The sequence below is a fragment of the Muscardinus avellanarius genome (genome assembly GCF_963383645.1).
Source record: "Muscardinus avellanarius genome assembly, chromosome: 16".
Classification (NCBI taxonomy): Eukaryota; Metazoa; Chordata; class Mammalia; order Rodentia; family Gliridae; genus Muscardinus; species Muscardinus avellanarius.
In genome coordinates this window covers 15620150-15645591 of record NC_137802.1, presented here as the reverse complement: position 1 = coordinate 15645591, position 25442 = coordinate 15620150, and the positions used below count along the sequence as shown (strand labels likewise).

General features: G+C 50.9%; 1 protein-coding gene and 1 long non-coding RNA gene across 2 annotated transcripts in view; both read left to right on the top strand.

Annotated features, from left to right (window-relative positions):
• Window positions 1-25442, top strand: part of LOC308275117 — a 562357-nt gene that overhangs the window by 368587 nt on the left and 168328 nt on the right. The window lies entirely within an intron of this gene.
• Window positions 1-25442, top strand: part of DNAH2 (dynein axonemal heavy chain 2) — a gene marked incomplete at both ends in the record, with an annotated part of 149928 nt that overhangs the window by 112437 nt on the left and 12049 nt on the right. The window contains 17 exons of the mRNA XM_080712978.1: window positions 54-186; window positions 281-420; window positions 4545-4755; window positions 5993-6109; window positions 6279-6420; window positions 9009-9178; window positions 9300-9416; window positions 15470-15634; window positions 17298-17423; window positions 18313-18461; window positions 18526-18592; window positions 18722-18872; window positions 19120-19268; window positions 19847-19980; window positions 20091-20235; window positions 20341-20540; window positions 22820-22946. Coding sequence (XP_080569104.1) covers window positions 54-186; window positions 281-420; window positions 4545-4755; window positions 5993-6109; window positions 6279-6420; window positions 9009-9178; window positions 9300-9416; window positions 15470-15634; window positions 17298-17423; window positions 18313-18461; window positions 18526-18592; window positions 18722-18872; window positions 19120-19268; window positions 19847-19980; window positions 20091-20235; window positions 20341-20540; window positions 22820-22946 — 2443 coding nt within the window. The remainder of the gene's footprint in view (window positions 1-53; window positions 187-280; window positions 421-4544; window positions 4756-5992; window positions 6110-6278; window positions 6421-9008; window positions 9179-9299; window positions 9417-15469; window positions 15635-17297; window positions 17424-18312; window positions 18462-18525; window positions 18593-18721; window positions 18873-19119; window positions 19269-19846; window positions 19981-20090; window positions 20236-20340; window positions 20541-22819; window positions 22947-25442) is intronic.

Sequence of the window (25442 nt, the reverse complement as noted above, 5' to 3'; positions counted from 1 at the left end):
TCCCCAGTACCGTAAATAAATAATTAAATAAATTAAATAAAACCCATCCCCAGGAACTGGATCCGCCAGTACCCGGCCTTGGTGAACTGCACAACCATCAACTGGTTCTCCGAGTGGCCCCGCGAGGCCCTGCTGGAGGTGGCTGAGAAGTACATCGCAGGAGTGGACCTGGGGACGCAGGAGAATGTGAGCCTCTGCGCCCCACCTCTCATGGCACCCCTGGCCTCCTCCCATTCGCCGCTCCATCTCCTTTTCCTTCCATCCCATCCCACTGGCCCAGATCCACAGGAAGGTGGCCCAGATCTTTGTCACCATGCACTGGTCCGTGGCTCAGTTCTCCCAGAAGATGCTGCTGGAGCTGCGGAGACACAACTACGTCACTCCCACCAACTACCTGGAGCTCGTGTCTGGATATAAGAAGTACGCAGAAGAGCAGGGGAGGTGGAGGGCCAGGGAGCTCCGCGTCCTGTGAGGGCAATGGGGGAAATGATGTCATAGGAAATATCCACCAGCTGGTCAAGGGGGCCGGGCAAGGGACCCGCTGAGAGAGAGAGATCTTCCAGGAAAGAGCTGTCCCTAGGATCACACACACACACACACACACACACACACACACACACACACTGCCGTGTTCCCTGGGCTCTCATATCTGTCCACATCCTCTCTGTCCTTCTTTATTTATTTATTTATTTATTTATTTATTTATTGCGGGTCTGGGGATGGAACCCAGGGGCATTCGACCTCCAAGCTATACCCCCTGCCCTATTTTTTATTCTTTATTTTGAAACAGGGTCTCACTGAGTTGCAAAGGGCCTCGAAAAGTAGCTGAGCTGAGGCTGTCCATGAACCGCGATCCTCCTGTCTCAGTCTCCCGAATGCTGGGATTACAAGCGTGCGCCACCACGCCCGGCTGTCCTTATTTTCTGAATGATGATTTTCTCTCCTAATGAATGTAGTACCACTGGAACATTGCTATAATATGCCAAATCTCTTTCTCTCTGCCTTTAACGTCTTCTACACTTGCCACCTGCCTGGGACAGAAAAACCCAAATATGTTACTATACCCCCCATACTAGGCAGTTCTTCAATGACACTGACTGCGTGACTGGGTGCCCTACAATTTATCTCAATCTTTTCTTTTTTTATATAGTACTAGGGACTAAACCCAGGCATATTCTACCTCTGAGATAAACCCCCAGCCCTATTTTTATTTTTATTTTAAATCAGGGTCTCACTAAGTTGCTGACAGCCTCACTAAACTGCTGAGACTGGTGTGTGTGTGTGTGTGTGTGGTATTGGGATGGAACCCGGGAACATTCTACCTCCAAGCTACAACCTCTACCCTATTTTTTATTCTTTATTTTGAAACAGGGTCTCACTAAGTCACAGGGGGCCTCATTAAGTAGCCGAGGCTGGCTGTGAACCTGTGATCCTCCTGTCTCAACTTGGATTAACATGTGTGGGCCACCACGCCCAGCTAATTTAGCTCGATCCTGACACCGTCTACCTGGGTTTGAGCCAGGTCCCACAGGTTAAGGCTCAGCTCCACAAGCCGGCCCCGCTTCAGACGCCAGGCCCAGGCACACGGTGTTTTTACTTATTCTTCTTTCCAACCTGCTATAAATCATGGGTTCCAGTGACCTTATAGAGTAGCTCTGACAACTCAGGGAAACATTTATTATTGCCAATTTGTCATAAAGGATATTTTCAAGAGTCTAGGTGAACGTAGGGTAAGTTTCCTAAGGGTCCCAAGCACAACAGCTTCTGGTCCTGTGAGCTGGGCACACCACCCCAGCACAAGCATGTTCACCAGCCCAAAAGCTCTCTGCACGCTTCCCTTTTGGTTTTTGTTTGTTTTGCGGTACTGGGAATGGAATCCAGGGGCATTCTACCTCCGAGGTACACCTCCAGCCTTATTTTTTATTCTTTATTTTGAAACAGGGTCTCACTGAGTTGCAAAGAGCCTCACTAAGTAGCTGAGGCTGTCCGTGAACCGCGATCCTCCTGTCTCAACCTCCCGAATGCTGGGATTACAAGCGTGCGCCACCACGCCCAGCATCCTTTTGGGTTTTATGGAGATTTTTACACACAGGTATGCCTGATTCTCTCATTAGCCATTGGAGATGAGCTCAACCTCCAGCTTCTCTCCACCTGGAGGCCAGGGCCTGGGGCTTGAAGTTCCAACCCTCTAATCACAGTATGGGTTCCCCTGACACTATCCAGGAGCCCTCAGAAAGTCATCTCACTAGCATACAAAAGACACCTCACAGTGGTGCACACCTGTAATCTCAACAACTCGGGGGCTGAGGCAGGAGGATTGCAAGTTTTAGGTCAGCCATGTGTGAGATCCCATCTCATGTACCTACCTCAGTGGTAGAGCACCAGTACTTAAAAAAAACAAAACGACACATCACTTGGAAGATTCCAAGGACTTTAGGGGCTGTGTGCTATAGGGCCAAATGTATATTTCTTATTATAAATCATAATATGAGATGATTCTCAAAAATTTAATTTATTTTTTTGGCAGGACTGAGGATTGAACCCAGGGGCATTCTACCTTCTAGCTACACTCTAGTCCTATTTTTTTTTTTTTATTCTTTATTTTGAAACGGAGTCTCACTAAGTTGTGAAGGACCTCATTAAGTAGCCGAAGCTGGCCGTGAATTTGTGATCCTCCTGTCTCAGCCTCTCAAATACTGGGATTACAAGCATGTGCCACCACGCTTGACTTAAAAATTTAATATTTTTATTAAGTTATTGTCTTTTCATGTCCACATCACAAGATGGATATAAGAGAAGAAAAAAACCACCCATTTGTTGGATTTGTGTGTGTGTGTGTGTGTGTGTGTGTGTGTGTGTGTGATACTGGGGGTTGAATCCAGGAGCATTCTACCTCCAAGCTATACCCCTATGCCTATTTTATTTTATTATTTACTTATTTATTTATTTATTTTTGCAGTACTAGGGATGAAACTCAGGGACATTCTATCTCTGAGCTAAACCCCCAGCCCTACTTTTTGTGTGTGTGTGTGTGGTATTGGGGGTGGAACCCAGAGACTTTCTACCTCTGGGCTATACTTCCAGACCTATTTTACATTTTATTTGGAAACAGGGTCTCACTAAGCTGCTGAGGCTGGCTTCGAACTTGTGCAATCCTCCTGTCTCAGCCTCCCAAGCATGAGGATTACAAGTGTGTGCCACCATGCCCAGCTTCCTGCAGCCCTAGTTTTTATTCTTTATTTTGAAACAGGGTCTCATTGAGTTGTAGGGGGCCTCACTAAGTAGCTGAGGCTGTCCTCGAACCACCATCCTCCGGTCTCAGCCTCCCAAATGCTGGGATTACAAGTGTGCGTCACCATGCCCGGCTCCTTTTTTAAAAAAAATTTTTTTGGAAACAGGGTTTGCAGCTGAGTTGCAGAGGGCCTCACTAAGTAGCTGCCGCTGGCCTAGAACCCAGAATATTCTGTCTCAGCCTCCCAAGTACTGGGATTACACTTGTGTGCCACCACGCCCGACTTCAAAGACACTTTTTTTTGTTGTTGTTGTTTTGTTTTTTTTGTACTGGAGCACAGGGGCATTTTATTTCCAGCTTCCCCACCTTTTTATTTTTATGAAACTCAGGGGCATTTGACCTCCAAGATACCCCCCCCCGACCCTATTTTTTATTCTTTATTTTGAAACCGGGTCTCACTGAGTTGCAGAGGGCCTCACTAAGTAGCTGAGGCTGTCCGTGAACCACGACCCTCCGGTCTCAGCCTCCCGAATGCTGGGATGACAAGCGTGCGCCACCACGCCTGGCTCTTCCCCACCTTTTTAAACCAGGCTCTCCGGGGCTGGGGAAGAGGCTCCTTGGTGGTGGTAGAGTGCTTGCTTAGCATGCATGAGGCCCTGACTTCTATCCCAACAAGAAAACAAATAAACAAAAACTAAAACAGGGTATTGCTAAGTTGCTGAGCATGGCCTTGAACCTGCGATCCTTCAGCCTCCCAAATATTATAGGCATGTGCCAACACACCCAGCACAAAGTCATTTTTTGGCCTGTAGAATGTTGAACATTTTTGAATGAGTTGTCTATATTTAAAACTCAGGAGCCTCGGAAAAATCCCAACGTCTAGCTTCTCTTTAAATGTCAGAAATGGTGCCACCCTGGGCTCCCATTCATTCCCACGGGGAAGCGGTCTGGAGCGGCTGCCCCCCAGGGCGGGTTCGTGTTTTCAAGTTCCCTGCAGTCCACCCGCCTGGCGCACAGTGGGGAATAGTAGAAAGTCCTCAGGTAGAGAAAGGGATGTGAAAGGGAAACGTGTTTAACAAGCTGATTCTGCAAGCGACATGTAAAATAAATCAAAGAGGAAGGACACCAGTTGGGAAGCCGCGAGCAATGATCCAGGCAGGAAACGATAAAAACCTGACCGGGGGGTGGCCGGGGGTGGGGGGGGCAGCAACAGAGGGGAGCCGGGGCCCAGGCACAGGAGGAAGGAGGTTATGTAGGACACCCCCTTCCTGGGAGCCCAGCCCTCCACACATCTGACTCACCCTCTCCCCAGGCTGCTGGGAGAAAAACGGCAGGAGCTGCTGGACCAAGCCAACAAGCTGCGGACGGGCTTGTCTAAGATCGATGAGACTCGGGAAAAGGTGGAAGTGATGTCGCTGGAGCTGGAAGATGCCAAGAAAAAGGTGGCTGAGTTCCAGAAACAGTGCGAGGAGTACCTGGTCATCATTGTGCAGCAGAAGCGGGAGGCGGACGAGCAGCAGAAGGTCCAGCCCCGTCCCTTACGCCCACCCCTCCAGGGCCCCAGGAAGAGGCTTTGGGTTCCCGGCAGTTAATAGACTAAGGTCTTGCTAGGTGGCTGAGGCTGGCCTTGAGCCTGTGAGCCTCCTGTCTCTGCCTCCTATGGTGCCACCATGGCTTCTTTAGTATCACTTTCATCCTTCCCACCAACCCTGCCACCCCACCAAAAACAAAAAACAAAAAACGAGAGCTGGGCGTGGTGACACCAGCTTGGCATCCCAGCATTCGGGAGGCTGACACAGGAGGATCCTGGTTCGCGGCCAGCCTCAGCTACTTAGGCCCTTTGCAACTCAGACCCTGTTTAAAAAAGAAAAGAAAGGCTGGGCGTGGTGGCGCATGCTTGTAATCCCCGAGCTTGGGAGGCAGAGACAGGAGGATGGCACAGGTTCGAAGCCAGCCGCGCTGGTTTAAGAGACCCTGTTTCCACATTAAAAAAAAAAAAAAAAGTATAAAATAGGTCTGGGAGTGTAGCCCAGAGGTAGAAGGGCTTCCCGGAACGCCAGTACCACAAAAAAAAAAAGAAAAAAGAAAAGAAAGACTAAAAATAGGGCTGGGGTTGTAGCTCAGAGGTACAGAGCCCCTGAGTTCCATCTCCAGTACCACAAAACAAAACAAAACAAAACAAATAAATAAAAGAAGAAGAAGAAGTAGGGCATGGTGGTGTTCACTTGTAGTCCCGGTACTTAGGAGGCTGAGACAGTAGGATCACAGGATCGCAGGTTTGTGCAAAGACAAAAAATAAATAAATAAATAAAGCAGGGTATGATGGTGCACATTTTTACTTGGTACTTGGAAAGCTAAGACAGGAGGTCACAGGTTCGTGGCCAGCCTCAGCTACTTAGTGAGACCCTCTGCAACTTAGTGAGACCCAGTTTCAAAATAAAGATTTGTGTGTGTGTGGTACTGGGGTTCCTGGAAGCCTTTTTACCTCTAGGCTACACTCCCAACCTATTTTTTTTTATATATTTTTCTTTGGAAACAGGGCCTCTTAAGCCAGCGCGGCTGGCTTCGAACCTGCGCAATCCTCTTGTCTCCGCCTCCCAAGCGCGGGGATTACAAGCGTGCGCCACCACGCCTGGCTCAAAATAAAGAATTTTTTAAAAGGCCGGGGGTGTAGCTCGGAGGTCGAATGCCCAAGGGTTCAATCTCTAGTGCTGCCAAAAAAGAAAAGAAAAAACGACATGGATCTCTTCTCATCCCTAGGCGGTAACAGCCAATAGTGAAAAGATTGCTATTGAGGAAGTCAAGTGTCAGGCACTGGCTGACAATGCCCAGAAGGACCTGGAAGAGGCGCTACCTGCCCTGGAAGAGGCCATGCGGGTACCAGGGGCGGCTGCCAGGATGGGTGCTGGGAGTGGACATGGGGCTGGCCTCCTTTGTCCTCAAAGCTCTGTGGGAAGAAGAGGTAACACCCCTGCTAGGCCTGTGTCCATGAAGGACCCACCTGGGTTGGCTCTGGCCCCACTCCTCAATGAATCCCTCTTCCCAGGCCCTGGAGTCTCTGAACAAGAAGGATATAGGTGAGATCAAGTCTTACGGCAGGCCTCCCGCCCAAGTGGAGATGGTGATGCAGGCGGTCATGATCCTGCGGGGCAACGAGCCCACGTGGGCCGAGGCCAAGCGGCAGCTAGGTAAGCTGGAGAGCCACGGACAGCTGGCTTCCATTTGCCCAGCATTCAGTGAGCAACCGCCGTGCGTCAGACACTTAGAGAGACAGCCATGAATGAGGCATTGTACTGACCCTCAAGAGCACAGTGCCTGAGAGGAAAGAGAAGATGTAAACATCACTCAGAGCTGGGCGTGGGGGTGCACACTTATAATGCCAGTACTTGGGAGACTGAGACAGGAGGATCACAGGAGGATCACTCAGCCTCAGCAACTTAGGCCCTGTTTCAATATAAAAAAAAATAAAATAGGGCTGTGGGTATAGCTCAGAGGCAGAATGCCCCTCAGTACCAAAAAAACAGTTAGGATTCTTTGGTCATAAGTAACAGAAATGAAGCCGGGCATGGTGGTGCACACTTGTAATCCCAGCATTTGGGAGGCTGAGACAGAAGGATTGAGGTTCGTGGCCAGCCTCAGCTACTTAGAGAGGCCCTTTGCAACTCAGTGAGACCCTGTTTCAAAATAAAGAATAAAAGAAAAAAGGGCTGGAGGTATAGCTCAGGGACAGAATGCCCCTGGGTTCCATTCCCAGAACCGCAAAAAAAAAAAAAAAAAAAAAAAAAAAAAATTTAAATTAAAAAATAAGTAACATAAATGACTCATCTTAATGTAAGAAAAAATATTATAAAGCTATAAGAACAAGCCAGGCATAGTAATACACATTTGTAATCCTAGTACCTGGGAGGCTTAGACAGGAGGACTGCAAGTTCGAGGACAGCCTCAGCAATTTAGTGAGGCTCTCAGCAAACTAGCAAGACCCTGTTTCCAAATTAGAAATAAAATTTGTCTAGGGGTGTAGCGTGGAGGTAGAATGCCTCTGGATTCAATTGCCAGGACCACACACATTAAAAAATACATATAGGAACAAGTTGAGTGTGGGAGGCTGAGACAGGAAGACTGCAGAGGCTGGCAGGATGGTACGCGCCTATAACCCCAGTACTTGGGAGGCTGAGACAGGAGGATCTTGGGTTCGTGGCCAACCTCAGCTACTTAGTGAGGCCTTCTGCAACTTAGTGAGACCCTGTTTCAAATAAAATATGAAGCCAGGCGTGGTGGCACACGCTTGTAATCCCAGCATTTGGGAGGCTGAGACAGGAGGATCACGGTTCGAGGACACCCTCAACTAATACTTATTGAGGTACTTTGCAACTCAGTGAAACCCTGTTTCAAAATAAAGAATAAAAAATAGGGCTGGGGTAGAATGCTCCTGGGTTCCATCCCCAGTACCTAAAAATAAAAATAAAATAAAGGCCGGGCGCGGTGGCGCACGCTTGTAATCCCCGCGCTTGGGAGGCGGAGACAGGAGGATCGCGCAGGTTCGAAGCCAGCTGCGCTGGCGTAAGAGACCCTGTTTCAAAAATATAAAATAGGTCTGGGAGTGTGGCCCGGAGGTAGAAGGGCTTCCAGGAACCCCAGTACCACCAAAAAAATAAAAAATAAAAATAAAATAAAATAAAATAAAATAGGAGTGAGGATGTAGCTTAGAGGTAGAATGCCCCTGAGTTCAATCCCTGGTACTGCAAAATAAAATAAAATAGGATTGGGCTTGATGTCACACTTGGGAGGCTGAGACAGGAGCATTGAAAGTTTGAGGACAACCTCAGCAAGCAATGGGATTGTCATTAATCTAGTAAGACCCTGTTTCAAAAGAAAAAAACAAATAGGGATTGGGGATATAGCTCGGAGATAGAATGTGCCTGGATTCAATCCACAGTCTCACATACACACACACACACACACACACACACACACACACACACACACACACTAAGTAAGTGATAGCCCGGCTTCCCACACCTGTAATCCTAGTACTTGGGAGGCTGAGACAGGAAGATCACAGGTTTGATGCCAGCCTCAGCCTCAGCAACTCAGCAAGGCTCAGCAACTTAGTGAGACCGTGTTTCAAAAAAAAAAAAAAAAAATATAGAAGCCGGCGTGGTGGCACACGCTTGTAATCCCTTAGTGAGACCTTTTTTCCAAATAAAGTATAAAATAGGACTGGGAGTATAGCCTGGGGATAGAAAAGCCCCTGGGTTCCATGCCCAGTACCACCAAAATAAATAAATAAATAAATAAATAAAATAGAGCCACAGAGCTGGGCATAGTGACACATGCCTGTAATCCCAGTACTTGGGAAGCTGAGACCGGAGGATGGCAGTTTTGAGGACAGCCTTACCAAGTAGTGAAACTCTATCAATGTGGTGAGACCCTGTTCCAAAATAAAAACAAAATAGTGCCAGGGGTGTGGCTTGGAGGTAGAATGCCCCTGGGTTCAATTCACAGTACCACAAAATAAAAAAGATAGGGTTGGGGGTATAGCTCAGGGGTAGACTGCCCCTGGATTTGAAGATTTAGCTGGGGGGCCCTCGGAGGCCCTCAGGGGCTAGAGAAGGGAGACATGGTTGGAGGGGGGGATCTAGGCACAAGGGGTCAGATATCCTGGTCTCGGGAGCAGAGCCCAGGGAAAATGTGGCTAGGCCTAAACTGTGGAGAGAAGCCCGGCCAGCGGACGGACACAGGTCCTCTGGCTGAGGCCCCACACTGTCACCCTCAGGGGAACAGAACTTCATTAAGTCACTGATCAACTTCGATAAAGACAATATCTCAGATAAGGTACTGAAGAAGATCGGGGCCTACTGCGCCCAGCCCGACTTCCAGCCCGATATCATCGGCCGCGTCTCCCTGGCCGCCAAGTCCCTCTGCATGTGGGTGCGGGCCATGGAGGTAAGGGCGGCCCGGGTGGCCTGGGGCGGCGAAGGCGGGCCTGGGGAGGCAGGGGTGGTGGCTGGCACAGATGGGGGAGAGTTTCTCGGTGACCGGTGGCAGCCTGGCGCTCTCTCCGCAGCTCTATGGGCGGCTGTACCGGGTGGTGGAGCCCAAGCGGATCCGGATGCAGGCCGCCCTGGCCCAGCTGCAGGAGAAGCAAGCGGCCCTGGCCGAGGCCCAGGAGAAGCTGCGGGAGGTGAGCCTCGCTCCGGCTTTGCCGCGGGGGCTTCTGGGCTTCCCCCTCTGACTCCACCCCCTCTGCATCTGTGCCCTCCAGTCCTGCCCCCCCCCCTCTGTCCTTGGAGGCTGTAGCTCAGAGGTAGACTGCTGCTCGGGCTCAGAAGGTGCCCTTACCCAGGGCCTTGCAGAGATGGACCTGGGAGCCCGTGATCCCTGGCACTGAGACACCGCTGACTGACCAACAGAGGAAATAATGGGGCAAATTGGTCTTGGTGGGGGAGTGAGCATCACTGCCCCGTCCTGCAGCACCAGGGCGGGTGTCTGTGCTTGGGTGGGGAAGGGGCTTTCAAGCTAGGTGTGGCGGCCCACCCCTACAGGAGGATCCCAAGTTCTAGGCCAGCCTGGGCAACTTAGCAAGACCCTGACTCATAATAAAAACTAAAAAGGGAGTGGGCATGGTACCGCATGCCTGTAATCCCAGTACTGAGAGACAGAATTGCAAGTTCAAGGCCCTCCGCAACTGAGAAAGACCCTGACTCAAAATAAAAGAAAGGACATAAGGCTGGGCATGTAGCTCAGAGGTAGACTGCTCCTGGGTTCACTCCCCAGAACAAATTATATATATAAGGGCTGGTAGAACACTTGCCTAGTATGTGGGAGGCCCTGGGTTTTACTTTCAGAACTGCAAAAAAAGAAAAAAAAAAAACCCTCAGAATTCTAGTTTATCGTGTGTGTGTGTGTGTGTGTGTGTGTGTGTGTGTGTGTGTGTGTGTGTGTTGCCCAGGAACTTTCTACCTCCAGGCTACACTTCCAGAACTTTTTTTTTTTTTTTTTTAATTTGGAAACAGGGTCTCTTAAGCCAGCACGGCTGGCTTCGAACCTGCACGATCCTCCTGTCTCCGCCTCCCAAGCACGGGGATTACAAGCGTGCGCCACCACGCCCGGCTTCCAGAACTATTTTATATTTTATTTGGAAACAAGGTCTCATTAAGTTGCCTCACTAAGTAGCTGAGGCTGGCTTCCACCTGCACCATCCTCCTGGCTCAGCCTCCCAAGCGCGGGGATTACAAGCGTGCGCCACCACACCCGGCCTTGATTTGTTTTTTAAATCATTGAATTAATAGGTAATACAACTATATCCCCAAGTAATACGGTCACATGGTTTGAAATTCAAAAAAGACAAAAGAATATAAGAAGTCTCCTTCCCACCTTCTGCTCTGTAGGGTCCTGCTTCCCTCCATGAAAAAAACTGATACGCCAGATTCCATCCAAAGGCGTATATGCTCATGTACACGAATATGCTCATGTACACGAATATGCTCATGTACACGAATATGCTCATGTACATGAATATGCTTATTTTGTTTTCTAAAACTATACATACTGTTCAGCACCTTTCTGTCTTCCCACTGAAGATTGCTCCATATCAGCATAGGAAGACTTTTTGTTTCTTTTTATTGCTGCACGGTATTCCAGGGGATGGCTACACCATCATTTATTTAACTCTTCCCCTTTTGATGGATATATTTGTTTCCAATCTTTTTTTTTTTTTTTTTGGCACTGAAGGTTGAACACAGAGGCATTCTACCTCTGAGCTACATCCTGAGCCCAATTTTATTTATTTGGGTCACTAGCCCTCTTGGACTGCAGGACAGCGCCTTACTGACAGAGCCAGGCTAGACCTCGCTTCTGACTCTATGCCACGCTGGCCAGTTTGTCCCAGTCTTTCCCCTGCCACAGGCATCTCTTTGGGGATAGAACCCAAAGGTTCTATCCTCTGAGCTATACCCCCAGACCTTTTTATTTAGTCTATCTTATTTTTATGGTACTGAGGATTGAGTGTAGGGACATTTTACCCCCAAGCTACGCCCCAGCCCTATTTTTTATTTTTATTTTGAAACAGGTTTTCACTCGGTTGATGAGAGTCTTACTACTTGCTGAGCCTGTCCTCAAACCTGCAGTCCTCCTTTCTCAGTCTCCCCAGTACTGGATTTCAAGTGTAGGCCACCACAACGGGCTTTTATTTTATTTTATTTATTTTTTGCGGGTCTGGGGATGGAACCCGGGGGCCTTTGACCTCCGAGCTACACCCCCAGCCCTATTTTTATTATTTATTTTGAAACAGGGTCTCACTGAGTTGCAAAGAGCCTCACTAAGTAGCTGAGGCTAGCTTCGAACCATGATCCTCTAGCCTCAGCCTCCCAAATGCTGGGATTACAAGCGTGCGCCACCACGCCCGGCTTCTGGCTTTTATTTTTTATTTTTAAATAGTCTTGCAAAGTTGCTGAGAGTCTTGCTAAGCTGTAGAGGCCACTCAAACCTGCCCTCCTTTTATCTCAGTCTCCCAAGTGCTGGATTGACAGGTCTGAACCACCACACCCAGCTACTTTACTGTCAGGAAAAAAAAAACTGCCCTGTGCACTGGCTCCTCCGTTGCTCCCTCCCGGCTGCTGTCTCCTGACACTTGCTCTCTCTTTTCCAAGAGTGAATAGTCACATGTGTGGCCATCTCTTTGAAGGGTTTCTCACCCAAACGAATCATATCCCGGGCAAGTGATTAGGGGTTGCTCACTCTCCGTGTGAAAAATGGGTCCTATGGGACCTCCCGAGTGTGCTGCCGACAGCTCATCCGCTGGACAGGCGCTCAGGCGGCGCTAGGTCTCTTGGAGACAAACATACTTGAGATGCCTAACTGGCGAGAGTAAGCAGATGGGAGAGCCTGGTGCCGCGCACACTCCAGGAGTCCAGCTACGGGGAGGCGGAGGCAGGAGGACCACGGAAGCCCATCTCAAAACAAAACAGCTGGCTGCGGTGGCAAACACCTATAACCCCAGTACTTGGGAGGCTGAGACAGGAGGATCGCAGGTTCACAGCCAGCCTCAGCTACTGAGGCCCTCTGCAACTTAGTGAGACACTGTTTCAAAACAGGGCTGGGAGTGTAGTTCAGAGGTAGAATGCCCCTAGGTTCAATACCTAGTATTGCAAAAAGAAGAAGAAGGAGGAGAAGGAGAAGGGGAAGGGGAGGAGGAGGAGGAGGAGGAAGAGGAGGAGGAGGAGGAGGATCACAGGTTCAAGGCCAGTGTGTAGTCATTTAGTGAGACCTTGTTTTCAGAATTTTAAAAATAATAATAAAGCCGGGTGTGGTGGCGCACACTTGTAATCCCCGCGCTTGGGAGGTTGAGACAGGAGGATCGCACAGGTTCGAAGCCAGCCTCAGCTACTTAGTGAGGCTCTCAGCAACTCAGTGAGACCCTGTTTCCAAATAAAATATAAAATGGGTCTGGGAGTATAGCCCTGGAGGTAGGAAGCCTCTGGGTTCCACCCCTAGTACCACCAAAAAAATAAAATAATAAAAATAAAAATAATAAAAATAAAAAGAGTTGGGGGTATAGTTTAATGGTAAAGAGCCTCTGGGTTAATCTCTAGTAACAGACACATACAGTAAGCAAAGTTCCAAAATTTCTCTTATGACTGATAAAAGCTGTGAAGTTTAGGAACCAAATCCATCTTTTTTTTCTACCTTTGAGCTATACCCCCAGCCCTATTTTTTTTTTTTTTTTCTTCATTACTGGAGATGGAACCCAGGGGCATTCTACCTCCAAACTACACTTCCAGCCCTCCAGTTTTTATTCTTTATTTTGAAACAGGGTCTCACTGAGTTGCAAAGGGCCTAAGTAGCTGAGGTTGTCTGCAAATCATGATCCTCCTGTTTCAGCCTCCCAAATGCTGGGATTATAAGTGTGTGTGTGCCATCATGCCTGGCTCTTTTTTTTTTTTTTTTCGGGGGGTAGTTACTAGGGATTGAACCCAGGGGCATTCTACCTCCAAGCTACACCCCAGCCCTATTTTTGAAACAGGGTCTGCCTTAAATTGCCGAGGGCCTCACTAAGTAGCTGAGGCTGGCCGTGAACCTGCAATTCTCCCGTCTTAGCCTCCCTAGTAATGGGATTATAAGTATGGGCCACCATGCCTGGCTCTTATCCTTAATTTATTATTATTTGTGTGTGGTGGGTCAAAACCAGGGCTTCGAATGTGTTAGGTAAGGACTTTACCACTGAGCTACATCACAAACCCATTTAATTTTTTTCCCCAGTACTGGGGATGGAACCCAGGGGCATTCAACCTCCGAGCCTAACCCCCAGCCCAATTTTTAAATTTTTTTTATTTTGAAACAGGGTCTCACTGAGTTGCAAAGGGCATAAGTAGCTGAGGCTGTCTGCAAATCACGATCCTTCTGTCTCAGCCTCCCAAATGCTGAGGTTACAAGCGTGCGCCACCATGCCCAGCTTTGATTTTTTATTTTGAGAAAGGATCTTGCTAAATTGCTTAGACTAGCCTCATACTTGCAGTCCTCCTGCCTCAGCTTTTTGAAGAGCTGCAGGTATGCAGTGCACCTGGCTTCTTTATTCTTATTTTTTAAGATGTATTATGAAGTATTTAGGCTTGAAATTTTAAGAGTCTATAACTTACTCTAAGATACTTTGGCAAAAACAAGTAGATGAGATAAATATAGCAACACATCAACAACTGTTAAATCTACCTGATGAGTATCTCTAGGTTTGAAATTTTTCATAATAGTTTTTTAATTGAAAGGGGTAAAACTGCAAAAAAAGTAAAATGGCAATATATAGAGATATATACATATCTATACCATATATCTACATCTACACATACACATACATATATATACATATATGCGTATATGTGTGTGTGGGGGGGTACTGGATCAAACCCAGAGCCTCTACCACAGAGTTATATATCCCCAACACCAGGATTCATATATATATAATTTTTTTTTTTTTTTTTGGTGTACTGGAGTTCCTGGAAGCCCTTCTACCTCCGGGCCACACTCCCAGACCTATTTTATATTTTTGAAACAGGGTCTCTTAAGCCAGCATGGCTGGCTACGAACCTGCGCGATCCTCCTGTCTCCTCCTCCCAAGCGCGGGGATTACAAGCGTGCGCCACCACGCCCGGCCTTGAGATTCATATATTTTAAGAGTAGTGACAAGTATATTATTTAGAGATAAAGAAGAAATAAAAATTAGTTTGTCTCAGAGGAATGGGACTGGCTATGGAAACATGGGCTAGAGAACTATCGCTTTCCTTACTTTTTTGGGGGGAGTATGTGTGTGTGTGTATGTGTGGTACTAGGGATTGAACCCAAGGGCATTCTACCTCTGAACCACATCCCCCTCTATTTTTTTATTTTCAAACAAGGTCTCACTAAGTTGCAGGGCCTCGCTAAATTGCTGAGATTGATGGCAAATCCGCGATCCTCCTGTCTCAGCCTCCCAAGTACTGGGGTCACCTGTGTGCGCCACCGTGCCCAGCTGGACTTGTCCTTTTCTTAAATGGACTCCTTCTTTCTCTCTCTATCACAGATCTTTCTAGATTTTTCTTCCTCTTTCAAGTTTCCACCTTAAGTGCGGCCACCTTAAGGCGTGGAATGACAGTTGCTCTGTGCCCTTTGAGTCTTCTTGTCTGCACGTGTAACGGGGTTTCTTTTTATTTTGCGGTGCTGGGGATAGAACCTGGGCCTGGTGTATGCTGGGTAAGCACTCTGCCACTGAGCTACATACCCGGCGCTTTAGGGCGCTTTTATGCGTCAAGTGTGCGTGGTGGTGCACACTTATGATCCCAGCGCCTGGGAGGCTGAAACAAGAGGATCGCAGTTCACAGACAGCCTCGGCTACTTAGTGAGGCCCTTTGCAACTCAGTGAGACCCTGTTTCAAAATAAAGAATAAAAAAGCAGGGATGGGGGTGTAGCTCGGAAGTAGAATGACCCTGGGTTCCATCCCCAAAACTGAAAAAAAAAAGTCTGTGTCTAGCCAGCCTGGGGTTTCATTACCAAGTGGCCTCTGGAAGGAAAGAAGGAGACCCGCTGGGTCTCGCTGACTCCTCACAGTGGCGCTCCAGGGCAGGTCTCGTTCTTTCTGTATTCGTGAGGGAATCTGGGCTCCGAGAGGTGAATTCACCCAGGTCAGACAGCCGCAGTGGCAGGTCCTGCTCGGACCCGAGCCACCCGGCCCAGCCCTGCCCTCTGTGCCCTGGGTTTGACCCTCCCAGGTGGCAGAGAAGCTGGAGATGCTGAAGAAGCAGTATGACGAGAAGCTGGCGCAGAAGGAGGAGCTTCGCAAGAGGTCTGAGGAGATGGAGCTGAAGCTGGAGCGCGCCGGCATGTTGGTGTCGGGGTTGGCTGGGGAGAAGGCCCGATGGGAGGAGACGGTGCAGGTGAGATGGGTCACAGCACCAGTGAGATGGCCCACCCAGTCCAAAAGATCCAACCCCTTTCTTTTGAGGGACAGTCAGGGAAAACAGGGGCGCCTGGAATGGAGAGCTCAAGGAGAGGGCAGATGCAGTGGTACAATCCCAGTACTTGGGAGGCTGAGTACAGGAGGATCGCAGGTTTGAGGCCAACCTTAGAAACTTAGCAAGACACTCGGCAACTTAGACCTTGTTTCAAGAATAAAAAAAAAAACTAAGCCGGGCGTGGAGGCACACGCGTGTAATCCCAGCATTCGGGAGGCTGAGACCGGAGGGTCGCAGTTCACGGACAGCCTCAGCTACTTAGTGAGGCCCTCTGCAACTCAGTGAGACCCGGTTTCAAAATAAAGAATTAAAAAAAAATAGGGCAGGGGGTGTAGCTTGGAGATCAAATCCCCCTGGGTTTCATCCCCAGACCCGCAAAAAAAAAAAAAAAAAAAAAAAAAGAATAAAAAAAACTAGCTGGGCGTGGTGGCATACACTTGTGATCCCAGCATTCAGAAGGCTGAGATAGGAGGATCAAAGGTTCACAGCCATCCTCAGCTACTTAGTGAGGCCCTTTGCAACTCAGTGAGACCCTGTTTCAAAATAAAGAATAATAATAATATAAAAAAAAAAGGACTAGGGGTATAGCTCGGAGGTAAAATACCCCTGGGTTCCATCCCCAGTACTGCAAAAAAAAAAGATTAAAAAAAGAATAAAAAAAGCTTGATGTGGTGGCACATGGCTATAATCCCAGTCCTTGAGAGGCAGAGACTCCAGTGCCCTGTAGTTCCAGTACTTAGGAGGATAGCAAGTTTAAGGTCAGCCTCAGCAGCTTAGCGAGACCCTGTTTCAAAATATAAAAAAAATTTTTAAAAGTCTAAGGGTTTGTAGCCAGCCTCTACAACTTAGTGAGGCCTTCCACAACTTAGTGAAACTTTGTTTTAAAATAAAAAATAAGGTTTGAGGTATAGCTTGGAGGTAGAATACCCCTGGGTACTGCTGGGCGTGGTAGCGCACGCTTGTAATCCCAGTGCTCAGGAGGCTGAGACAGGAGGATCGCGCAGGTTCGAAGCCAGCCTCAGCTACTGAGTGAGGCTCTCAGCAACTTACTGAGACCCTGTTTCCAAACAAAATATAAAATAGGTCTGGGAGTATAGCCCGGGGGTAGAAAAGCCCCTGGGTTCCACCCCCCAGTACCACCAAAAAAAAAAAAAAAAAAAGAATACTCCTGGGTTCAATTCACAGTACCCCAATAAATAAATAAATCCAAGAATGGGGGGGGGTAGTTGTTCCTCCCCCACCTCAGTGGTGATAATATGGAAGCGAAGCCATTTGTGCCACTGGGGTCTGCTTCAGTGTTCGGATGGGGCTGGAAAGCCGCACAGGACCCTTTGCACAGTTCTCCTACCCGATAAGCAGCCTGGGCCATCTTGTCTGCACCTCAGACCTTATCACCAGAGTATAAACATCACTGTGAGAGGCGGTGGACTCGAAAGTCACTAGCCAGGTTACAGATCTCAGAACACCAAGGTTTAGGAGCAGGAAAGAATTTCTCTGATCTAGATGGCGCCTACAAAAGCATTCCAAGTGTCTCCCAAGGGGGGAGGGTAGTCGTCTTACGCCTCGCCTCCCCGCTGTGTGCCAGGGCCTGGAGGAAGATCTGGGCTACCTGGTGGGAGACTGTCTCCTGGCCGCCGCCTTCCTGTCCTACATGGGACCCTTCCTGACCAACTACCGGGACGAGATTGTCAACCACATCTGGATCCGGAAGGTGAGACCGCCAACCAAATCCGGACCAAGCACACAGGCGAGCTCTTAGGGCAGGCTCTGCGGACAGGGCCTTTGGGAATATTAAGAGGTGCGGGGAGCAGGGGCACGGTGGCACACTCCATGGCTTGGGAATACATGCAATCCCTGTACTTGGGAGGCTGAGACAGGATGATTGCAGTTTTGAGGCCGTCCTCAGCAACTTAGCAAGACCCTGTTTCAAAGTAAAAAATGAAGCTGGGCGTGGTGGCGCACGCTTGTAATCCCCGCGCTTGGGAGGCTGAGACAGGAGGATCGCACAGGTTCGAAGCCAGCCTCAGCTACTTAGTGAGGCTCTCAGCAACTTAGTGAGACCCTGTTTCCAAAATAAAAATATATAAATGGGCCTGGGAGTATAGCCCGGAGGTAGAAAGCCTCTGGGTTCCACTCCCAGTACCACCAAAAAAAAAAAAAAAAAAAACCCAACAACAACAACAAAGTAAAAAATGAAATAAGACTGGGGTAGAGGTAGAATGGCTCTGAGTTCAATTCCCAGCACCAGAGAGAGAGGGGGAGAGAGACAGACAGACAGACAGACAGACAGACAGACAGACGGGGAGCTGGGTGTGGTGGCACATGCCTGCAATCCCAGCACTTGGGAGACTGACTGAGACCTTAGGAGGATGACAGGTTTGAGGCCAGCCTCAACAACTTAGTGAGACCCTGTTTCAAAATAAAAAGAGCTGGGGCTATAACTCAGAGGTAGAATGCCTGTGGGTCCACTCCCCAGTGGAGAGAGATTATGTATCTCATATACATACATGTACACAGATACATAGGCACAGATACATACATACAGGGAAGGGAAAAGGGCTGCTAGGCTCAGGCTGAAATTTGGGGTCTTCTCTCCCCAGATCTGGGAGCTTCAGGTCCCTTGCTCACCCAACTTCAGCATAGATAACTTCCTGACCAATCCTACCAAAGTTCGGGACTGGAACATCCAGGGCTTGCCCTCCGATGCCTTCTCCACTGAGAACGGCATCATCGTCACCCGTGGCAACAGGTAGGCGGCTGCAGGGGGCGGGGCAGGGAGCAGAGCCGGGCCTGACTGACGCTTCCTCCTTCAGGTGGGCCCTTATGATTGACCCTCAGGCCCAGGCCTTGAAATGGATCAAGAACATGGAAGGGAAACAGGTATAAAGCCTGGGGGCTGCTGGTTGTATCACCCCAAAAGAACCTCCTGCGGGTCCCTTCTGGGACAGGGGGCTTCGGCCACAGGCTCCTGGTCCTGCCCGGGACTTCCCATGCCTCTTTGCTCTCTAGGGCCTGAAGATCATCGACCTGCAGATGAGCGATTACCTCCGCGTCCTGGAGAACGCCATCCAGTTTGGATACCCAGTGCTGCTCCAGAACGTGCAGGAATATCTGGACCCCACGCTCAACCCTGTGCTCAACAAAGCCGTGTCTCGAATTGGTCAGGGCCCAGGCTTAACTTTAACTGTGGGCTTGGCTGGTGGGACAAGTCCTAGGAAGCCGGGGGGGCTGCTGAGGAGGAAAGGTGGCTCTTCGACTGCGTCCTCTGCCTACCCACTCCCCCATGCAGACTCATCTGCGCGGCATCTTTAGGGCAGGCTGAAGCCCTATGCCAGGTGCCCTTAGGGACTGGGTCGGCCCATACCTGGTCCCAAGGATCCTTGCCCTTTACCCTTTTGTGGATGCAGGCGGCCGGCTGCTGATACGCCTGGGCGACAAGGAGGTGGAATACAATACCAACTTCCGTTTCTACATCACCACCAAGCTCTCCAATCCCCACTACAGCCCAGAGACCTCGGCCAAGACCACCATTGTCAACTTTGCTGTTAAAGAACAGGTGGGAGCCGGGCGCGGTGGCACAGGCCTGTGATCCCAGTACTTGGGAGGATGAAACAGGAGAATCATAGCTTCAAGGACAGCCTCAGCAACTTAGGGAGAGCCTTGACAAATTAGTGAGACCCTATTTCAAAATAAAAGCAAAAATAGGGCTGAGGGCGTGGCTCAGAGGTACACCACCCCTGGGTTCAATCCTAAGTATAAAACAAGAGCACAGCCGGGCGTGGTGGCGCACGCTTGTCATCCCCGCGCTTGGGAGGCGGAGACAGGAGGATCGCGCTGGTTCGAAGCCAGCCTCGCTGGCTTAAGAGACCCTGTTTCCAAATAAAAATATAAAATAGGTCTGGGAGTGTAGCCCGGAGGCAGAAGGGTTCCATCCCCAGTATCACCAAAATAAATAAATCAATAAATCGAGCAAAAAGATGGAAAAGGGCTGATGCCCGGGCTGAGCCTGGGCAAAGCAGGAGGGCTGCAGAGTTTGGAGAAACTAGTAAAAGGCTCAGCTTGCGCTGGACCACTGAAGATGAGGGCCTTGGGGGGGTATGAAGAGGCAGCAAGCTTGAGTCCTGGCGCCCCCAGGGCCTGGAGGCCCAGCTGCTGGGCATCGTGGTGCGGAAGGAGCGGCCGGAACTGGAAGAGCAGAAGGATTCGCTGGTCATCAATATCGCGGCTGGCAAGAGGAAACTGAAGGAATTGGAGGACGAGATCCTCCGGTGAGCCCTGGCCCCGCCCAGCCCGTCCACACAGGCGCAGGCACAGCTGGGTCGGCCCAGGAGCCCCTCTCCAGCCCGGCGGCCCAGCCTCTGCTCCACCACCCCCCCAGGTTGCTGAACGAGGCCACCGGCTCCCTGCTGGACGACGTGCAGCTCGTGAACACCCTGCAGACGTCCAAGGTGACTGCCACCGAGGTCACGGAGCAGCTGGAAACCAGCGAGACCACGGAGATCAACATCGACCTGGCCCGCGAGGTGAGGCCCTGCGCCCTGCGCCCTGCGCCCTGCGCCTCGCCCGCCCGGCGGCCACCCAGAAGCAGCCCAGCGCGGGCTCCCCCTGAGCCTCTCCGCCGCCCGCAGGCGTACCGCCCGTGCGCGCAGCGGGCCTCCGTGCTGTTCTTCGTGCTCAACGACATGGGCTGCATCGACCCCATGTACCAGTTCTCCCTGGATGCCTACATCAGCCTCTTTGTCCTGAGCATCGACAAGAGCCATCGCAGCAATAAGCTGGAGGACCGCATCGACTACCTGAACGACTACCACACCTACGCCGTCTACAGGTCTGGGGTCCGTCCGACCCGGCCTGGGGCGGCCCCCTCCCGCTGTCCTGGCACCCTCCGCCGCCACCGCCGCGCCCTCTCCTCACCTTCCGCTTCCCTGGGAAGCTCATCATGTGCATTTCCAGTTCTGTATCCAGAGCTTTCCTTTGTACGTTTTCTTTTTTTTGGTAGTAGGGATTGAACCCGGGGGCATTGTACCCCCAGCCCTTTTCTGTTTTGCTTTGAAACATGGTCTCACTAGGTTGCCGAGAGTCTCACTAAATTGCTGAGGCTAGCCTCGAACCTGCAATCCTCCTGTCTCACCCTCCCAAGTCCTGGGATGGCCAGCCCGTGACCCCGCAGCACCTGGCTCCTTGCACATTTCTCTAATGCTAATATCACCTAAAGCACCGGGGTCTTGTTAAAATACAGATTGAAAGCCGGGCGTGGTGGCGCACGCTTGTAATCCCAGCATTTGGGAGGCTGAGACCGGAGGATCACGGTTCGCGGACAGCCTCAGCTACTTAGTGAGGCCCTCTGCAACTCATTGAGACCTGGTTTCAAAATAAAGAATAAAAAATAGGGCAGGAGGTGTAGCTTGGAGGTTGAATGCCCCTGGGTTCCATCCCCAGACCTGCAAAAAAAAAAAAAAAAAAAAAAAAAATACAGATTGAGCCAGGCGTAATTACAAGCACACTTGTAATCCCCGCGCTTGGGAGGTGGAGACAGGAGGATTGCGCAGGTTTGAAGCCAGGCACGCTGGCTTAAGAGACCCTGTTTCCAAATATAAAAAAAATATAAAATAGGTCTGGGAGTGTAGCCCAGAGGTAGAAGGGCTTCCAGGAACCCCAGTACCACAATAAATAAATAAATAGATAAATAAATAAATAAATAAATAAATAAATAAATACAGATTGGGATTCAGGAGGTCTGGGCTGGGGTGGAGATTCTGCGTTGCTAGCATGCTCGCAAAGGAGCTGCCGCTCCAGGCCTGGGTGACGTTTTGAGCAGCAAAGTCCCTGCCTCCTCTCCCCAGACATCCCACAGGCCCTCAAGTCCAGCGTGTGTCAGACCAAACTCAGTCTTCCTTCTTCCACCAGGGTCTCCATCTCTGAATAGCCGCACACCCACCATGCAGTCACCCCAGCTGGAAACTGGGAGTTATCCTTGACTCTGCTCCAAATCAGCCCCCACCCGGTTCTGCTCAAGAATATTTCTGCAACCCCTCCCTCCTTGGTCTCTGCACTGACTACCACAGCTGGGCCTTAGTGCAGGCGTCCATTGGTTTCCTTTCTGAATTGCACACCAGTCTTTTTACTTTTCTTTCTTTCTTTCTTTCTTTCTTTCCTTCTTTCTTTCTTTCTTTCTTTCGTGGGTCTGGGGATGGAACCCAAGGGCATTCGACCTCCAAGCTACATCCCCTGCTCCATTTTTTATTCTTTATTTTGAAACAGGGTCTCACTAAGTTGCAGAGGGCCTCACTAAGTGGCTGAGGCTGTCCGCGAATCCTCCCATCTCAGGCTTCTGAATGCTGGGGTTACAAGCGTGCACTACCACGCCCGGCTGCTTATTACTTTTCTATATTGGGGAGTCATGAGGAATGAACTCAGGGACATTTTAACTCTGAGCTAAGTCTCCAGCCTGTGTGTGTGTGTGTGTGTGTGTGTGTGTGTGTGTGTGTGTGTTACTGAGGATTGAACCCAGGGGCATTCTACCTCTGAGCTACACCCCCAGCCCTATTTTATTTTAACTTTGAAACAGAGTCTCCCTAGGTTGATGAGAGTCTCACTACTTGCTGAACTGAGATTCCAAACGTGCGCCACTATACCTATTTTTTCTTATTATTTTTTATTTTGGAACAGGGTCTCTTAGCTAAGATGCTAAGGGCCTCACTATTGCTGAGGCTAGCCTCAAACCAGTGATCTTCCTGTCTCAGCCTCCCAAGTACTGGGATTACAAGCCTGAGCCACCACGCCCAGCTTTTTATTTTTTATTGTGAAACAGGGTTTCACTAAATGGCTGAGGCTGGCCTTGAACCTGCCATCCTCCTTTCTCAGCTTCTCAAGTACTGGGCTTTTAGGCATGCGCCCCCTGGCATGGCGTCTTTTGCTTCTTTTACACCACTGGGGATAGAAGCCAGGGCCTTGTGCTTGCTAGGCAAGCCCCCTACCACGGGGCCGCAGCTCCAGCCCAGGAGGCTCAGGTGAGATGCTAGGGCCCTTCTGCTGTGCAAGGCTCTGGGAGGGGAGCTCCGCCCTCTGAGCACTGGTGTTGGGAACATCCCTGTTCCCTTCCTCCAGGTACACCTGCCGCACCCTCTTTGAGCGCCACAAGCTGCTGTTCAGTTTTCACATGTGCGCCAAGATCCTGGAGACTTCGGGCAAACTCAACATGGACGAGTACAACTTCTTTCTGCGCGGGGGTGTGGTGAGTCGGGCAGAGGGCGTGTCCCAGCGATGGGGGTGTGGTGAGTCGGGCAGAGGGCGTGTCCCAGCGATGGGGGTGTGGTGAGTCGGGCAGAGGGCGTGTCCCAGCTTGATGGAGGTGTGGTGAGGCGGCAGAGGGCGTGTCCCAGCGATGGGGGCGTGGTGAGGTGGCAGAGGGCGTGTCCCAGCTTGATGGGGGTGTGGTGAGGCGGCAGAGGGCGTGTCCCAGCGATGGGGGTGTGGTGAGGCAGCAGAGGGCGTGTCCCAGCGATGGGGGTGTGGTGAGTCTGCAGAGGGCGTGTCCCAGCGATGGGGGTGTGGTGAGTCAGCAGAGGGCGTGTCCCAGCGATGGGGGCGTGGTGAGTCGGGCAAAGGGCGTGTCCCAGCGATGGAGGTATGAGTCTGCAGAGGGCGTGTCCCAGCGATGGGGGTGTGGTGAGTCTGCAGAGGGCGTGTCCCAGCTTGATGGGGGCATGGTGAGGCGGCAGAGGGCGTGTCCCAGCTTGATGGGGGTGTGGTGAGTCTGCAGAGGGCGTGTCCCAGCGATGGGGGTGTGGTGAGGCAGCAGAGGGCGTGTCCCAGCTTGATGGGGGTGTGGTGAGTCGGGCAGAGGGCGTGTCCCAGCGATGGGGGTGTGGTGAGGCAGCAGAGGGCGTGTCCCAGCTTGATGGGGGTGTGGTGAGTCTGCAGAGGGCGTGTCCCAGCGATGGGGGTGTGGTGAGGCGGCAGAGGGCGTGTCCCAGCTTGATGGGGGTGTGGTGAGTCTGCAGAGGGCGTGTTCCAGCGATGGGGGTGTGGTGAGTCTGCAGAGGGCGTGTCCCAGCGATGGGGGTGTGGTGAGGCTGCAGAGGGCGTGTCCCAGCTTGATGGGGGTGTGGTGAGTCTGCAGAGGGCGTGTCCCAGCGATGGGGATGTGGTGAGTCGAGCAGAGGGCGTGTCCCAGCGATGGGGGTGTGGTGAGTCTGCAGAGGGCGTGTCCCAGCTTGATGGGGGTGTGGTGAGGCGGCAGAGGGCGTGTCCCAGCGATGGGGGTGTGGTGAGGCGGCAGAGGGCGTGTCCCAGCGATGGAGGCGTGGCGAGTCTGCAGAGGGCGTGTCCCAGCGATGGAGGCGTGGCGAGTCTGCAGAGGGCGTGTCCCAGCGATGGGGGTGTGGTGAATCGGGCAGAGGGCGTGTCCCAGCTTGATGGGGGTGTGGTGAGGCAGCAGAGGGCGTGTCCCAGCGATGGGGGTGTGGTAAGTCGGGCAGAGGGCGTGTCCCAGCGATGGGGGTGTGGTGAGGCGGCAGAGGGCGTGTCCCAGCGCGGTCAGGGTTGGAGACAAGGGCGACTGTGGCAAGGACTCCATCCCCGGAGAGGGCCAGGCTGAGGCTGGAGGGAGTGCGCTGAGAAGCCGCAGGAGCAGGTGCACAGTGAGCCCCCTGTGGCCCGGGGAGGGCGACTCCCCACTCACCCCAGCAGGCAGCGGGCTGGGCTTGGGGACTCTCTCCCCTTGACCCACTCATACCCATGGTTTTGCCACTGTTCTGCTGCCTCTCAGGCCCCTCCTTTCCTGGCCTGAATTCCATGGCCACCGACCTTCTTGTCCCTCCGGTTCAGTGTGGCATTTGCTTGGCAAAACTACCACTCTGCTGGAGCCAGCTCCTTTTGCCTTCCACACTGTGTGGCTCAGGCAGCTGAACAAGCATGGAGAAAAACGCACCGCACTGACTTGTCTTTCTGTCTGTCTCTGTCTCTCTCTTTTCCTGGTGCTGGAGATTGAACCCAGGGGCATTCTTCCTCTGAACTCCAGCTCCAGCCCTTTTAATTTAATTTAATTTTTTTTTTTTTTGGTGGTGGTGGTGGTGGTACTGGGGTTCCTGGAAGCCCTTCTACCTCTGGGCTACACTCCCAGACCTATATTATTATTATTTTTTTTTTAGAAACAGGGTTTCCTAAGCCAGCACGCGAGGCTGGCTTTGAACCTGCGCCAGCCTCCTGTCTCCGCCTCCCAAGCGTGGGGATTACAAATGTGTGCCACCATGCCCGGCTTAATTTAACTTTTTAATTTTTTTTTTTTTTTTTGGTACTGGGGATGGAACCCAGAGACATTGTACTTCCGAGCGACACCCCCAGCCCTATTTCTTATTCTTTATTTTGAAACCGGGTCTCACTGAGTTGCAGAGGGCCTCACTAAGTAGCCGAGGCTGTCCACAAACCACGATCCTCTGGTCTCAGCCTCCCGAATGCTGGGATTACAAGTGTGCGCCACCACACCCGGCTTAATCCTATTTTTATCCTTTTTTATTTGGAAACAGGGTTTCTTAAACCAACTTCCAACCTGTGTGATCCTCCTGTCTCCGCCTCCCAAGTGCGGGGATTACAAGCGTGCGCCACCACGCCCGGCCCAGCTTAATTCTTTTATTGAAACCAGGCTTGTTCTATTTCTGAGCCACAACTCCCAGCCCTTTTTAATATTTTATTTTGAAACAGGGTCTCACTAAATTGCTGATATTCTCAC